Source organism: Hippocampus zosterae, chromosome 3, assembly GCF_025434085.1.
Source record: "Hippocampus zosterae strain Florida chromosome 3, ASM2543408v3, whole genome shotgun sequence".
NCBI lineage: Eukaryota > Metazoa > Chordata > Actinopteri > Syngnathiformes > Syngnathidae > Hippocampus > Hippocampus zosterae.
The window spans coordinates 15164668-15182792 of record NC_067453.1 but is presented as its reverse complement, the minus strand read 5'-3'; the positions used below and the strand labels follow the sequence as shown (position 1 = coordinate 15182792).

Here is an 18125-nt window from a genome sequence, read left to right as displayed (position 1 = left end):
CTACTAGTTGTTTCGCGGTCAACCGTGACTGTGGGTTTCGAAGTAACCATTTAGCCCACATTCTCTGCATGTAACCCCTCTGACTAGGGTTGCTTGAGTAGTAGCCATGTTATCGTATCTCGCCCATCTCCGCTTTGTTCCAGTAGCCCATTTTTCATCAAGGTGCTCTGGTTCCCCAGCACCTGACGCAGACCTTGTTTGGCCGGGCGACGTCTGAGCCGGCATGTCATTCGTTTTATTGTCTCTCATCATTGTATGAGGTAGGCATTAGCGTGAAGGATATTGCCCAAGGACCCACACTGGATGGTGTTATGTGCTCATTTTTGCCCCAAGCGGGATTCGAACCACCGTCTCCCGTATGCCAAACCGATGCCTTACCAACTGAGCTATCCAGCCGCTATTTATATATGTATGTATATATATATATATATATGTATATATATATATATGTATATATATATGTATATATATGTACATATATATATATATATATATATATATGTATATATGTGTGTGTGTGTGTGTGTATATACACTGTATAAACATACACCCGCTCCAATGTCCTTCCTCCATCCCCAAGGAGGCAATAACCTCCCTCCTGAGCAAGTGCTTCCTGGTGAGCTGTTGTCATAGTAACTTGTGGGCCAGTCGACATGACAACACCACCATCGTCCAGAGATAGATGATAGGCCATGCAGCCAATGGGAGGAGGGGCGGGAGGGGGGGGGGGGGGGTAAAGACATACACCCCGTTAATTTGCTTTGCCTGATTCTGTTTCAAAATGCCCCATACCCCCGAAGGGCGACGTTATATCAGCATCAGCCTGTTTTACATTTATACAAGTATTTCTTAAACGTCAGCCTCCGGGCTTATCGGCCCCTTCGTATGTGGACACTATTGAAAGATAAGCACATTTCCAAACATTTCGTAAGGATATGTTGGGAGTCTACAAGTGCAACTGCTTTAGATAATCCCTTCTAATAAGTATTTTTAATAATGCATTGCTCTCCTTGGCATTTTTTGCTTTGAAATGTAAAATGTGTGCGTCAGCGACACAGGGGTGGACAATTCCCTTTTTTTTCTATTACCTTACCGGTAAGTTTCTTTTATATTAGTAAAATGAGAAATTCTGGAAACATCCCAATTTAAATGTTTCCATGGGGAATGAATTAGCAATTAATATTAATTTAATGGAAAGGTACCATACTCATGCATAAATATAAACAGTTTGTGTTGTTACAAGTAGACATACAAGCAAAATAATACAATTAAACATCATGACATTTCAACAGATTTATTTCCAAGTAGAACTTTACCAGATTTTAAATATTAAATTGGAATATCAGTGATTTCATTGAAGAACAAACACTTGAATTTAGAGTTGACTATGACTCACTCCAACCCAAAAATACCAAGAAAGTCTTGTTCAAAATATTCCTTCCCCCCCCCAAAAAAACAACCCATTCAACACGCAAATAAAAAAAGGAAAATAAAATCTAATCACTATTATGCAAAACTCTTCAGTTTTGTAAATTCCTGCTTTCTTCCCATACATTCCAATACAAAGTTTCCACATCTGAAAATTCCCATTTTTTCAAGCCTTGACATTATTCCTTTCTAAACCCAATAGTTAGCATGAACTTACCTGATCAAGGTGCATTGGTACGTACACATCCACCACTGTGTGGCCACAACACCAAAACAAATTCCATCAACTGTTTGTAAAATTCTCCTTTTCGTCTCTTTTCTTTCTTTTTAAAACGTTTTTAATTATTTTTACAGCATATCTATATTATAGGGCAGCACAATGGTCGACTGCTTAGCACGTCTGCCTCACAGTGCAGCGGTGCAAGATTCGATTCCGGCTCCGGCCTTCCTGTGTAGAGTATGCACATTCTCCCCGTGCAAGTGTGGGTTTTCTCCAGGTACTCTGGTTTCCTCCCGCATTCCCAAAACATGCATGGCAGGTTAATGGAACACTCAAAATTGTCCCTAGGTGTGAGTGTGAGCGCGAATGGATGGTTGTTCGTCTCTGTGTGGCCTGCGATTGACTGGCAACTGGTTCAGGGTGTCCCCCGCTTACTGTCCTAAGACAGCTGGGATCGACTCCAGCATGTCCTCAACCCTTGTGATGATAAGCGGAGCAGAAAATGGATGGATGAACAGATGTACTGTATATATTAAACCCTGATCCTTTTCCATCTCACAACTTGGCGGCTTTGAGATGATGAATTCAGACCACATCCAGAGGTGAGGGAGCTAACTGTCTAACCTTTAAATGGAAATAATAGAGATTACATACAGTATCTAATAGAGATTTGCTTACATTTATTAATATTTGCTGCACAAAAAAGAGTATGCTGTTGTATGCACTACATTACGTCCAGTCAAGAATACATTTGATTGTTCCATATATATGCATGGCAGGCTGATTGAACACTCTAAATTGTGCCTAGGTGTGAGTGTGAGCGTGGATGGTTGTTCGTCTATGTGTGCCCTGCGATTGGCTGGCAACCGATTCAGGGTGTCCCCCGCCTACTGCCCGGAGACGGCTGGGATGGGCTCCAGCACCCCCCGCGACCCTAGTGAGGATCAAGCGGTACGGAAGATGACAGATGTTCCATAAATCACCAGACAATCATCAACATGATTTAAAAAATATATCGCCAATAAATAACATCACAAAAACAATTTTGAAAAAAAAAGAATAGATTGTACAGAACGCTGAAAATACTAGTCGTAAATCATCCAATCCAATCCAACCCCCCCAAATATATATATATATATATATATATACATATATATATATATATATATATATAGAGAGAGAGAGAGAGAGAGAGAGAGAGAGAGAGAGAGAGAGAGAGAGAGAGAGAGAGAGAGAGAGAGAGAGAGCGAGAGAGAGACAGATTTTTAAACCGTTTTTCCCTGCTTGCTCATGCAGTGTTCAGCTATTTTCTTAGTGTGGCAGGATTGTGGTTCTCGCCCTGCTCCATCTACAAAGTGCCCTGAGGTGACTTCGGTGATGATCGGCGCTATGTAAAGAAATTGACTCAATTTGACTCCTTTTTATGCCATCGCAGAAGATGGTCAGTTAGAAAATCCACATATGCACTAAAGGTCATTTTGACACTTTCAGGGACCTTAAAGGGGCCACCATCTCACTCCCCATTATTCCAACCCAATATTCCAGAAAAACACTGCATCCGGATACAGGATACATATTGTTCTCAGGATATAACATTTGGTCCATATCACACTGCACTGTGCAGAAATAATATTTTGTATTATCATGGAACAATAATGGTGTCAATCGTTTAGATTATTTCGTTCTTCGCCCAATCATATTGATAAGAGATTGGTCAGTAATCAAACTGATAAGCAGAATTGATCATCAAAATAGCTAAATTCTTATCAATTCCCACCTCTAGTGATGTCACAACCTTATTGGGACATGTTGGCCTTTCATGTGGACCTTCCAACGTAGCAGTCAAACATCAGTAAATAACTGCTTGTAAAGAAGTCCCCTGTGTATTTCTGAACTCACTGCAAATGCTTTTTCAATAAGGTTGAGGTCAAGCCACGATGGTGGCCACATAATGGAGTTGTTTTACTATCTTTGCCAGAAAGTAGAATTCATTTCAAAGTCAAACATATTCAGTCCCAACATCAGTACAGTACCAGAATGATACCATCCATCCATCCACAGGGTCACGGGGAGTTGCTGGAGCCTATCCCAGCTGACTTCGGATGGAAGGCAGATTACACCCTAAACTGGTCGCCAGTCAGTCCCAAGGCATATATAGAGACAAATGACCATACACACCCACATTCACACCGTCACTGAGTGGGAACTGTTCCTATGCTGCCGGAACACAAGTCCGGCGTGTGTACCACTACACCATCAGTGACACAGGATGATACCAGAAAGATCAATTATGTGGCCAACCTTGGAGCCACAGATGTGGAAGGTCTGACCCCGTCCGTAATGATTCTCTGTTCATATACTCTCTTATGGTGCTTTTTCATTAGCCCTGTTCCACACTGAGACAAACGGCCTTACTTGGCAATGGTTGATCCCTTTTCCATTAGCTTTTTTCGAGGCCGAGCGGTTACAATGGAACCGCTTTTCAGAGCCATCTCAGAGGTAGTTTTAAAGTGCCGGCCATCTGGGGTTGAGCGAGGCTGTGTCACCACTCTTATCTGATTGGCTGACAGTGATGCAGCCAGGAAGTCTGCTGTACATGGCCATTTCCTGGTTTTAGACATGGTGCCGGCGGCTGTCGCCAAACTCGTAAAAATGCAGTATATACAATAAACATAATAGTGTTTGAACACTGAACCGCATTTACAATTTCAAATGTCCGAATGGATGCATATTGGATGACGTGTCCTTGAATCGGATAGGTGGACAAATGAATGAGAGTAAGGTCGTCATTCAGAATGAATGAGCACGTGCCTCTCGCAAAATCACTATCGCACTAATTCATGGTAAATATGGTTCAATGTTGTTGTAAGACACAAAATATGTTTGCTGCATACACTGTTTTTGTTTTGACGGCTGCTGACTGTCTCACCGTCTTAAACCTGGAAATTGAGTTTTTGTCTACATGTGAAAGCTTTTGTGCATTTAATGGGGTGCACTTTGTGACGGTGCCACATCATGAAATGACCATTTTTAAAAATGGTAGTTTATGTCACCTTTAAAGGGACTACCGATGTAAATTAGCTGCATGATAACTTCACATGTACACAGATATAGTTTCAGATTCATTAACTAATGTGCATTGTGCCTTTCAAATTAAAAAAATATTAAAAAAGAAAAAAAATTGTCAAAGTGTGCAATGATCCGAAAAGGTGCAACATGTACAACTAGCTAAGGTAGGTCACAGCGAGAAAACAGTCCAGCTCACGTCACTATTTAATATTATGCCAGGGGTATAAATATAATATCTCTGTCATCGACTTTGAGGAAGGTATTTTCTCACAGGTATGTATAAAATCTTTGATTGGATTGTCTTTAAGAATGTCACGTTCTGTCCGAAGCGATAGCTATCGCTTCGTGCAGAACAAATGAAATAAAGGTTGGATCCCCGGGGAACAGACAACGAAAAAATCTTGTCAACGAAAAAGTGTCTTTAATGACAAAAGAACAGAAAGAGCCCGACAGGGAAAAACGGTAACACAAAACGCTGGTCAAATAAGGACCAGGAAATAACAAGAAGGGTACTCTAACAGAAAACGCTCGCGGAAAACAACACGACGCGAGGAGGACCTGAATTTGGCGGAGATAAGAGCAATACAACAACTAGGAGCAAAACGCGAATAACGGCCGTAAGGCAAAAAGGCAACGGGTCAATTGACAATAGCGAGATCGAGCGCGGGTGCAATATGGCACGGCATGGAATTCTCCGGCAGTGAGATGACTGCCGGAGTCGCTTGATAAAGGCAGGTGATCAGCCCGAAATTAACAACAGGTGTGCAGTCGGGGAAAAGAAAAGCCCGCCCCCTGCAGGCAGGCACGGAACGTGACAGTACCCCCCCCTCAACGGACGCCTCCCGGCGGACCTCCCGGTTTGGAAGGGTGAGCGGTGTGGAAGTCGCGCAGAAGGGACGGGTCAAGGATCCAGGAGCGAGGCACCCACTGCCGCTCCTCAGGCCCGTAGCCCTCCCAATCGACCAGGTATTGGAAGCCCTTGCCCCTGCGCCGAGAGTCCAGGATGGCACGAACCGTGTACACCGGGTCACCGTCGACGACCCGCGGAGGGGGCGGCGGCGTGGGAGGAGGAGCCAAGTCACTGGAAGAGACGGGTTTGAGAAGGGAGACGTGGAAGACGGGGTGGACCTTCATGGTAGGAGGTAGACGGAGCCTGACAGCAGCCGGGTTGATGACGGCCTCAACCTCGAAGGGACCAGTGAATCGAGGACCCAGTTTCGCCGAGGAACCGGCCAGGCGAAGGTCCCGAGTAGCCAGCCATACCTTCTGCCCCACCAGATAGGAGGGGGCCGGGCGCCGACGACGATCCGCGATTTGACGATTCCGGGACGCCGTGCGGGACAATGCCGCCCGGGCCTCCCTCCACACACGATGGGCCCGCTTGAGATGATGCTGGACGGAAGGGACCTCCACCTGCCCCTCCTGTGACGGGAACAGCGGCGGCTGGTAGCCGTAGGCAGACATGAACGGTGACCGGCCGGTTGCGGAGGAGACGAGGGTGTTGTGCGCATACTCCACCCATGGCAAGTGGTCGACCCATGATGCGGGACGGTGGAGACACACACAGCGGAGGGCCGCCCCCAGATCCTGGTTGGCGCGCTCCGCCTGTCCGTTAGACTGGGGGTGGTAGCCGGAGGTCAGGCTGGCAGTGGCTCCGAGGGACCGGCAGAACCGCTTCCAGACGCGAGACACGAACTGGGGCCCCCGATCAGACACAATGTCCGTCGGAATGCCGTGGAGGCGGAAAACGTGTTCGACCAGGAGGTCGGCGGTCTCCAGCGCCGACGGTAACCTGGACAAGGGCACAAAATGAGCCGCCTTGGAGAAGCGGTCCACGATCGTGAGCACGACCGTACGGCCCCGGGAGGGGGGAAGGCCCGTGACGAAGTCCAGAGCGATGTGGGACCAGGGGCGTGGCGGAACGGGCAACGGTTGGAGCAATCCCGCCGGAGGTTGACGGGAAGACTTGCCGCATGCGCAGGAGGTGCAGGCCCTGACGAACTCCGTCACGTCGCTCCGGAGCTCCGGCCACCAGAACCGCTGGGAGACGAGTTGCACCGTCCGGCTCACCCCCGGATGGCATGCCACCTTGGATCCATGCCCCCACTGCAGGACCTCCGAGCGCAGGGACGGAGGCACGAACAGTCTCCCCGCCGGACACCCCGCCGGCACCTGAACCCCCTCCAGGGCAGTCTGGATCCGCTGCTCAACCTCCCACTGGACGACCCCCACGATGCACTGAGCTGGGAGGATGGTTTCCGGGGGCCGGTCCCCTCCCGTGGGGTCGTGGAGACGGGAGAGGGCGTCGGGCTTGGTGTTCTTCGACCCGGGGGAGTAGGTGAGAATAAAGTCGAACCTGGTGAGAAACAAGGCCCACCGGGCCTGACGGGGGTTTAGTCTTTTGGCGGTACGGAGGTAAGCAAGGTTCTTGTGGTCGGTGTAAACGGTAAAAGGTTCCTTTGCCCCCTCGAGCCAGTGCCGCCACTCCTGCAAGGCGGAGACAACAGCTAACAGTTCGCGGTTGCCCACGTCGTAGTTGGATTCGGCCGCTGTGAGGCGACGAGAGAAGAAGGCGCAGGGGTGCAGCTTCTGGTCGATGGGCGAGCGTTGAGACAGCACCGCCCCCACCCCTGAATCCGAGGCGTCCACCTCTACAATAAAGGGGAGATCAGGGTCAGGATGTTGAAGTACAGGGGGACTGGTAAACGCCGCCTTTAAGTCTGTGAACGCAGCGTCCGCGGTGGAATCCCACTTGAACGGGGTCTTAATAGACGTCAGGCGGGTCAAGGGGAGCGCCTTCTGGCTATAGGCCCGGATAAACCGTCTATAGAAATTGGCAAACCCCAGGAAACGCTGCAGTTCTTTACGATTAGTGGGAACCGGCCAGTTCGTGACTGCCTGTGTCTTGATGGGGTCTGCTCGTAACCTACCCCGCTCAATGATAAACCCCAGAAAGGAGATTACGGGAACATGGAATTCACACTTCTCTGCCTTGACGAAGAGCCGGTTTTCTAATAGGCGCTGTAGCACCCGCCTAACATGTTGCTTGTGCTCCTGTAACGACCGGGAGAAAATCAATATATCGTCCAAGTAGACAAAACAGAAGATGTTGATCATGTCTCTTAGCACGTCATTTATGAGATTTTGGAAGACGGCAGGAGCGTTAGTGAGACCGAAAGGCATCACTAAGTACTCAAAATGGCCTAGAGGGGTCTTGAAAGCGGTCTTCCATTCATCTCCCTCTCTGATACGGACCAAGTGATAAGCGCTGCGCAAATCTAACTTGGAGAAAATGGTGGCGGATTGCAATGGGGCGAAGGCGGAATCTAACAAAGGTAGTGGGTATTTATTCTTTATGGTTATCTCGTTTAACCCACGATAGTCGACGCAGGGTCGCAGGGACTTGTCCTTCTTTCCCACGAAAAAAAACCCCGCCCCTAACGGTGAACGCGAAGGTCTAATGAGACCTGCGGCGAGCGAGCTGTTAATATACTCCGTCAACGCCTCGCGTTCAGGCCGAGACACCTGATACAGCCTCGAGGTCGGCAACGGAGCGCCCGCCTGCAGGTCTATTGCGCAATCATAGGGGCGGTGTGGAGGTAAGGAGCGCGCGCGGTCCTCGCTAAAAGCCCCCTTGAGGTCCCGATAGCAATCCGGCACTCCGTCAAGGCAGATATCCTCGGGGGGTGTGACGCGTTTATACCCCCCGACGGCTGACTGTAAACAGTGCTGATAACAGTACGGACTCCAACTATCTATTGCTGGGCGCGCCCAGGAAATTACGGGGTTGTGTACCCTAAGCCAGGGTAACCCAAGGATAATAGGAGCGTTGCGGGACCGCATTACCAGAAAACGCCGATGCTCGACATGGTTACCCGAAAGTTGCAGTTTCAATGGCTCCGTTCTGTGCGTAACGACCGCCAGGAGACGCCCATCGAGATCGCGAACCCGCTTTCTATCAATAAGCTCCTCCAAGAAACAACCCAACTCGGAGGCGAGCTCGGTGTCCATCAGACAATCGTCTGCTCCTGAGTCTACCAGGGCCCGAACCCGCCTCGACCGGGAGTCACCAAATATCTCCCCCTCAAGTTCCAGTCTGTTGGGGTGTCCCGATCGCGCGTCGGCTTGTCTAGGCTCGGGGGTTAACGCGCGGGATCGTGACTCACAGTACTCGGGATAGACGTGAAAAGATGATCCCGGAAGGCTGGTTGTGGCGTGAGGAGAGGTTTGGGTGTTGTCTCTGGTCGTACGACGGCTGGCACGGCGACTTCCTTCCTCTCCGCCAACGTCCTTGCCACCCAGCTGCATAGGTTCCGCCGCGGGTGCCGTCTCCCGGAATACTCCCCGATGTTCCTCACGATGTGGAGAGTGTCGATACGGGAAACGATTTCCCCCACGCTCCCGGCCCCGCTCCCTCAAGCGATTGTCCATGAGGAGAGCGAGGTCAATCAGCTCCTCCAGGTCGGTGCTGTGGTCGCGGGTCGCCAGCTCGTCCTTGAGCTGAGAGTTCAGGCCGCGTCAAAACAGTCCACACAATGCTCGATCACCGTATCCGCTCTGTGCTGCCAGAATCCGGAACTCGATCGAGTAGTCGGCGACCGATCGTCTTCCCTGGTGGAGGGCAAGTAGCCGACCCTCTGCCTCTCGGCCCCGCACGGGATGGTGGAACACCCGGCGAAAGGCTGTCACGAATTCAGGGAACGATGATCGGAGACTCGGCTTGGATTCGCTGGTCGCAATCGCCCATGACGCCGCCGGACCTGTTAACAAACTCATGATATAGGCCACTTTGGCAGCATCATTAGCGTAGGCAGACGGCTGTTGGTCGAATACGAGTGAGCACTGGTGAAGGAAGTGACCACACTGCCCGTGCTCACCCCCATAGCGAGGGGGGTGTGGAAGCGATGGTTCCCTCGACATAATGGTGTGAGAGGGGAACGCTTCCGGGGTGGCTGGATGGCCCCCGGAGGAATGGGGTCTCCGTTCCTCCACCCGTGTTAGACGAGGCTCGTAATCGTCGAGCCGATGAGCCAGCATGGAGACCGCGCCTCGGAGTTCCGAAATGGCTTGGCCCTGCTGACTCATCTGTTGCTCTTGTCGTGCAAGAGCGGACAATATTTTTTCGACATCTGCGGGATCCATGGTGGCCGGAGAATTCTGTCACGTTCTGTCCGAAGCGATAGCTATCGCTTCGTGCAGAACAAATGAAATAAAGGTTGGATCCCCGGGGAACAGACAACGAAAAAATCTTGTCAACGAAAAAGTGTCTTTAATGACAAAAGAACAGAAAGAGCCCGACAGGGAAAAACGGTAACACAAAACGCTGGTCAAATAAGGACCAGGAAATAACAAGAAGGGTACTCTAACAGAAAACGCTCGCGGAAAACAACACGACGCGAGGAGGACCTGAATTTGGCGGAGATAAGAGCAATACAACAACTAGGAGCAAAACGCGAATAACGGCCGTAAGGCAAAAAGGCAACGGGTCAATTGACAATAGCGAGATCGAGCGCGGGTGCAATATGGCACGGCATGGAATTCTCCGGCAGTGAGATGACTGCCGGAGTCGCTTGATAAAGGCAGGTGATCAGCCCGAAATTAACAACAGGTGTGCAGTCGGGGAAAAGAAAAGCCCGCCCCCTGCAGGCAGGCACGGAACGTGACAAAGAAAGTTAGGGGGAAAAAATGGCTTGCCTGCTTGCTAATGTTTGCTCTACAGCGCACCATCCATTTCAGCATCAAAGGAGCACGCCATTAATTTGAGCAACAGAATAGGCAATTCGTTAGGAAATGATCATGTTAACTATGTGCAAATTTCAATGTTGTCTATTTTTGAATCAACTTACCTGCTGAAATGAAAAGTCACACCAGCCTTCTGTCTCCCTTTTAAGCATTTGATCTTTTGAAACATATTTCTTTCAGCTGACCCTTAACGATAACAAATTGCAGCGGGAACGAAGAAGGCGAAAATCATTATTCAAGCAATGTATTTTGTTTTCTCAATCACAATTCCTTCAACATATCTGAGATGGATATTTAGACATCTATACAGACGAGAAACTTCAGAAAATGCATTCAGAAAAACTAAAATTCTAATGTTTATTTTGACTTGCTTGCTATAAATGTATAATAATTTGGAATATGGTGTACAATATTTGCATTATTTGATGGGGCTCTGGCATTGGATCTCATTATATTGTGCGAGCGGTCATAATGTTATGGCTGAACGGTGAATACACATTCATATACGTTGCTATACAAAGAACATAAAAATATATGTTGATACAAATACGATATAAATATACATTGGGCTGTGTTGAAGTAATGTATTATGACATAGGAAAAACAAAACAAGGTTTGTATCAGGTACTTCATTTTATGACGTCAACAAAACATACATAAATAAAAATAAATTGTAAATTACACTGCTGTTTTTCTTTGACACGGTATTTATGGGATGAATGGCTACATTTTATAGTCATGTTTTTCCTCCCCTCTGGCCTTCTTTATTTCACATAAGTATATGTCCACTGGCCACCATCTTAAGTATGTGGACAATCCACCACTAGTGCTGCATATAATAATGCTTAGTTATGATTCAGGTATTAATTATTAGAATGTGTTTATTTATGGTTTTCGCTTGTCAAAGTTTAAAAGTGCATCATTCTGAGAGGTGTCTTAAAATGTTGAATGTTTTAAATATAAGCCACATATCGCTAAATAATGAACATATTGTTAAATTACCGGTAAATGAATGATGGTGTTATGTCGTTATCCATACAAATGTTGTAATTTTTGTATACTGATACTATAAAGTTTTCATATTATGCAGGTATACCTAACATTTTAACTTTTCACGTGGCCTCTCAGTTTGTGTAGACCTTTTCTGTTTTATTTTGGCTATGCCCCAACGATGTGGCTGCTTCATTTCATTTTTGTTGCCTCCCGCCTCTGACAGATGTACTTTCCCCTTGGGGATCAATAAAGTGTATCGTCTCATTTCATCTCATCTCATCTCATCACCTCGGCTATGGTCTCCTTCAGGGGGACATTAATAATATCAGCGACGGATGCAGATGAGTGTGCCTCAATACAATGTTTGGATCCAATCACATGGGCCATAAATAGAGTGAATTATAGCTAGTGATAGAGTGATGGATGCATGATAGATGCATAGATACATATATAGATATAGTACGTATACACAGATAGATACTATCCATCCGTTATTTGAACTGCTTATCCTCACGAGGGTCGTGGGCGTGCTGGAGCCTAACCCAGCTTTCTTCGGGGGGCACCCTGAATTGGTTGCAAATCGCAGGGCACACTCAAACAGTACAGTATACTGTATGAATAATTCAATCTACCACCGTTGGTTTGAACTTTAGACAACACCTCGCTTCTGTAAATGGTTGTTTTTAAAGAAATGATTTGGGGGCGGGAGTTGGGAGCGGCAAGTATACGTTAGTGTTGTCGTACGTTCTGGGTGAGTTTTGCCTGTATTTGTATTGCTTCTCCTCCCCCTGCTGGCATGAAAGGTTATTTCATCATTTTCGTTCAATTCCAGACTTTGCTGTGATAGTTGGAATAAGCCGCCTGACACAGACAGGTCATAGTACACGCTGTGTACTACACAGTGTGATTAAAAAAACATTAGCTTAGCAATAGCTCATCATTCGCTTCTTTTTGCGATGGGTCAAGGGGTATGGCATCTGGTTTGTGTTGCACGTTCCACAGTCTATCTAGTGGTTAGTAGCGTCACTTAGTGGATAAAATAAATCACTACAGGCTATCTGTATAAACTCGCTTTGGTCGTTGTGTCGTGAGGACACACCGCATGAGTAATGAATAGTTCTGTTTACGTAACATTCTGGTAAAGCAGTAACTTACAGAAAACTATGTCTGAAAAACATTAACGTTGTGTTACACGATTTCGTTTTTGAAAAGCGTCAACTGAATACAAAAGTTTGAAGGTGGGCGTTACTTGTATCCGGTTATGGATATTTGATTGGCTCAGCAAAGAGTTTGGTTGCGGAGCGCGATTGCGCTGAAAAAATAAAATTTATAAAAGTGAATTTAAAAAATAAAGCATAAAAAGCTATCCCTCTTATAAAAAGGTGACACCATTACATTTAACAAGAATTAACTTGAGAAAAAAACATACTACAATGAAGATAAAAACAAAGGATATTAAACCCATACAGAATGCACAGTACAGTACTGTATTACACACACAATATTTTATTAAGGGTACAAAAACTGTTGCTGCAAGTGTAGTGACCCGCCTGACTTGTGTATGGACAGTGTGGGGTCGGTTCCCACTCAACGTTTCTTCATCTCAATACACTGGATGCCCTGCGACTGACTTTTGACCACTTCAGAGTGGAGTCCACCTGACGACCAAAGTCAGCCGAGATAGGCTCCAGCATTTCTCATCTGTTTGTGTCCCATAGGAAAACCTCCGTTTCAAAGCAAAAAAGAGACTCTGTATCGATGTGTAATTTCGTCCACTAGGCGTCACTACATAAACACATTACGCCCAGTACAGGTCATTCCTCTCTGGAGGCATCAAAACAAAACAAAGGACGACTGTATTGCCCACTTGTGAAGCCGTTGTTGTTGACGTTTTACACGAATTATCTTGAATTGTATGGATTCCTGAAATTACACTTCCTATTTACGGCGATTTGGCCTTCAAAGAATATTTACAAATGGGTCAAGGAAATCTTCTTTCTAATTGGGGATAAACTCTGCAAATGTTCTTATTTCATGGATGGATGAATAAATAAACACATAAATACATATCGCAATAAATCAGGCATTCTCGAGAGATTTTTTCTGAATGTGCACTAAACTATGTGAAAAAAAATACAATGCATTATTTTGTTGTTGTAAATGTTTATTTTAAACATAGGTGCTGACATTATGGAAGCTTGTATAATCTTAAATTTGATTGCCTTTGGACATTTGATCACCAATTTATTACCAACGCGGCTTTAAACATAGCGGAAATTAAATGCGTGCAACAATGTTGCAATTACAACATTTGTCCCCGTTTTCTTCCTCCTCCGCAGAAAAGTATCACGGAACATATCATTTCACCAGCTTTTTTTAAAAGACATATTATTCACTCGATGCGAGGCCAACAATAATGATGAAAGAAAAACACATTTTGGTGACATCCGTATTTGTTGTAAGTCGGTTTTTAATACATCAAATGTATCTCGCCACTCTTTCCAGTCTTCAATTATTCTTGAAGGCACTTTGCACAATTTTGCTACAAACAGTTAAACTTCTTACCCAACGCTACATCTCGACTCCAGAGCAAACTAGTGCTAATTACAAATGCACAAAGTGCACCCAAGTGCCCCGTTGGCTACAAACGGATCAAGAACTGTCCCTGCATATTACGTCACCATATAGGAGAGACCCTTCGTGTGTGTGTGTGTGTGTCACAACTTGTCATTTACATTCAAAACGGCAATACATTGAAAGCAAACATGATGTCAAAAGATAATCCTCAAGGTGAGAAGCGGCACAAGGAGGAAATCTAGCGATATTGCTCTGTTGTAACTTGGTTTTCCAGTTTGTTATTCAACATCTACACGCCTGTGAGTTTACACGACGGGACTCATGGTTGTACAGTACTTGCTGACAATGTAGGCAGTTAACACTAAAAATGCTGCATAAACACCCCTAGCCACTAATGAGCTAGCTCCTCAAAATCAGACAGTTGCTTCATTTGCTCCACTTGCATAGAATGTCTTCTCACAAGCTTCTTCTTGCACTTCAGCCCACCCCTCTTTGGTGTGTTTGGTGCTACTGGCACTAAGGATCGAATGCCGCTGGCCAAAGGCGAGGATGGCTTGCTACTGGCACCAATGTCAGGAATGTAAAGGTTGGGGTTGACATTGAGAGGGGGCAGCTGGCCCGGCCTGGTGTGGCAGATGTGATCGAGAAGAAGGGTGCCAGAGCCTCTCCTCTCCAAGAGCCCCGGCGGACGCCAGCGGATGGTGCACGGTGAGGATGTGCTAGCGTTGCTGTCGAGGGACTCTCTGGAGCTGGTCAACAAGGCCAGAGGGGAGGTGTTCAGTTTCCTTCGCTCCAGTGGCACCTTTGGGGAGTCCAACATGACAGAGTCGGAGTAGAGCTGGGAGTCTGAGTCGTAGTGGTCATTCCCGAGTCGCCTCTTGTGCATGGTGTCTCTGAGAGCGGGATGCCCAACGCTGGCGCCCTCCTGCTCGGTCGGCACGGTGCTGCGTCGCGCCAGAGGCTGGTGCGCGCCCAGCGATCTTTCATAGGCTGCTTTCGTGGTCGGGGGAACCGACAGCGAGGTTGTCATTTTGCAGCCTTGCTCGCCCACCGGCGGCAACGTGCTTTCTTTGCCGTCCGTGCTGTTCTGCCGAGACAAAGTGGCCCTTTTGCTCAGGGTCAGGCCGTTCAAACCTGCCACCATGTCCTCGTCCGAGCTGGCCTTCTTGCTTTCGTTGTGACTGTTCGCCCGTTCGGCCAGCACGGATGGCGCTATCAGCCCCCACGGCTCCGACTGCAGACGCTTCAGCTGAGGTAAACGCGCTCGCTTGTGGCCGATCGGCCGCCGTGTGGGCGACGTGGGCCCGTTGGCCAGTTTGTTTGCCGAGCAGGATGTTTTCAGCTTCGTCTGGAAGCTGAAGACGGAATTTTGTTGCTCTTGCCCAATCATTGGAGATGCAGCGATGTCGATGTCAGAAGGTGAGGTGCAGTATGCCGGGGAGGACTTTTCAACCACCTCTGGAGACGGAGGAACATTTAGGTACTGTTTGGTGGTTTTGGTGCCAGATGGTGACTTATCGGTGGTGATAATGATCACCTCTTTGCCTTTGGCTTTGCAAGCATCCAGAAGCAACTTGAGCGTTTGCTTTTCATCTGCGTTAATGGCGTAAACCAGTGCAGAGGCTCCCCCCCTGTCCTCCAGGCTGGGATCAGCCCCGTTGCTCAGGAGATGGGTCACTACTTCATGTCCCGCCTTGTGGATGCAGGCGTGCATCAGGGCGGTCCGGCCTCCTTTGTCTTGTATGTTTGGGTCAGCTTGGTTGTCCAGCAAATATTTGACTAGCTTGGACTTGCTGACGCTCTGCTGGTCGCTGTGCGTCGACATACAGGCCACCATGAGAGGCGTCTCGCCACGTTCATTGCTCTCATTGATGTACGCGCCGCCCTCCAAGAGGAGTCTGGTGAGCCTCAAGCGTCGGAGCCACACGGCTTTCAGGAGCGAGTTCCCGTCCGTGCGCAGCTCCAGAATGTCAGCCATCGCTCAGATTTTCCCCGTGTGGACTTTACAGCTTTTTGGGGAAGAAAAGAAATATAAAATAATATAATAATATGAACATTAAAAAAAAGTGTTGTCCTGAAGAAACACCAGCTGATGGCAGTCTGTCACAGTATTACGATGATGAAAGAAGACGGAAGATCCAAAACACAAATGCAGCCAATTTCAAAGTGTGAACTTGGTTCTTTTGCTTGTGTCTCGCCATTGAAGGGCGGTATCGATAAGACCCATGAACGTAATGACGATGCCACCTTATCTGATTCTATCACTATGACAGTATAACAGTAAAATCATCAAGTCAAATAAGAATGCTTCTGTTTGTAGGAGTTGGCAACAAAACCTACGCGCTCCATCCCATCAGGCATCTGTTTATAGAGCTAATCTTGTGTTATTAACCAATGAGTGGTTATTGCCTGGTGGAATACGAAGGAGTTTTCATTTAGATGTTGATGACACGCCCAATGGTAAATGAGTTACTTTGCCTGTTTTAACACTGAATTTCTCAAGATAATACAGTAGTAGATTGCTCTTACCTGGTCAGAAGACAGGATTCCCATGCTCTTAAGCAGCCTCGCTGCGTCACGGCAGGATGGAAAAATGAGGAGATGATGGCTCGATTCAAAACAGAAAGTTCACGGAGGATTATTTTTTTTCTGCCTATTTGTGAGCCATCCACACCCCGCCTCGGTTACAGCCGGGGCGCCGAGTGCCGGTGGTGATATAGTAGAACGCACATGAGCCCACCTGATCGTGGCTTTTTTTTTTGTTGATGCTGTTCTCAGACGCGTGAGTCCTGATGAGGAGGATGCTTTGGATTCTTCTCGGTGCGCACTCATGGAGCGCATCCCGGAGACGCTGCGGGTTATAAATAACTTACTTTCTTAGCCTGTTGAATGAAACGTGTGCGCTCTTGACGTCAGAGCGACCCCAAAATAAACGTGCGTCTGAGGAGAACCTCTGTGCGCACGCGCACACACCCGCGCGCGCGCGCGCAGATGTAGTGTTAACATGGAAATGCTAAGTGCGAGCATTTTATTCTGCATTGAGAAAGAGTAAGGTGATTTGTAAATGAAAGGAGTGGATAATACTAAATTAGGTTTTGACCAATAATCATTTCGTGACATATTACCGGTATTATTTTGAATGCGTGTGTGTGTGTGTGTGTGTGTGTGCGTGTGTGTGTGTGTGTGTGTGAGCCCGGCGCGCACCCGCGTGTCAGCTACGTTTAAATATAGCAGCATTCTGGCTCTATACAGTCTTTCTTTAACAACACTTCGAGGCTCTCATTCTCATCAGTACAATGGAATAATCAAACGCTTCAATGCGGTTAGTGCAGTAGAATGGAGCCCCTTAAAGGACATGGTGTCATTTTTTGTAATTTAGTTTCAGAGACACCACACACCATCACTGAAGGCAGAATAACCAGTCATTAATTTGTCGATAATAATGAACCATCCAAAATATAAAGAGTCATTCAATTTCATTCTTGTTTTGTAATTTCTGTGCAATGATGTGATTATTGTTGTTTGGATTACGTTTCGTTTTTCATGTCGCGTCTTGTGTGTCTTTTGCATGTCTTGCTTGTTAGGTTTTTGTTTCCGCCTGTTCTTGTCAGCAGCACGTTCCCTTGTGTAAACTAATCAACTCCCTCCAAGTTTAACCACGTGTGTCTTGTGGTCCTCGTTGTCTCATCAGTTTGCTTTTATTTAGTTCCCTTGTTTATATCAGCCTTTGTCAATTCATTGTTTGGTTGCTTCTGTTTTTGTCTGGTCTTGTTCCGAGTTGTGGTGAGTCTGATCCCAGTTAGGCTACCCTGTAGCTTGTTTTTTGGACTTCTGTTAACCGAATAGTTCTTATTCTATGTGTCTTATTTGCTTATTTTTATTATAATTATTTTGAAATAAGTACTTTTTAAAACTTTTTTCTTTTTGAGCACACCTGCAGTAGGGTTCATCTTGTTTGCAACCATCCATCCATCCATCTTCTACCGCTTATCCGGGGCCGGGTCGCGGGGGCAACAGCTTTAGCAGGGAAGCCCAGACTTCCCTCTCCCTAGCTACTTCTTCCAGCTCTCCCCGGGGGATCCCGAGGCGTTCCCAG

The 18125-nt window shown here is 47.0% G+C and overlaps 1 protein-coding gene across 1 annotated transcript; it reads right to left on the bottom strand.

The window, feature by feature from the left end:
- Positions 1-13599: 13599 nt before the first annotated feature.
- ankrd34c (ankyrin repeat domain 34C) lies at positions 13600-16995 on the bottom strand. Its single transcript, XM_052060280.1, has 2 exons — positions 16559-16995; positions 13600-16038 (listed from the first exon to the last, which is right to left on the bottom strand). The coding sequence occupies exon 2, from the start codon at positions 16005-16007 to the stop codon at positions 14421-14423; it is 1587 nt and encodes a 528-aa protein (XP_051916240.1). The 5' UTR covers positions 16008-16038; positions 16559-16995; the 3' UTR covers positions 13600-14420.
- Positions 16996-18125: the final 1130 nt, after the last annotated feature.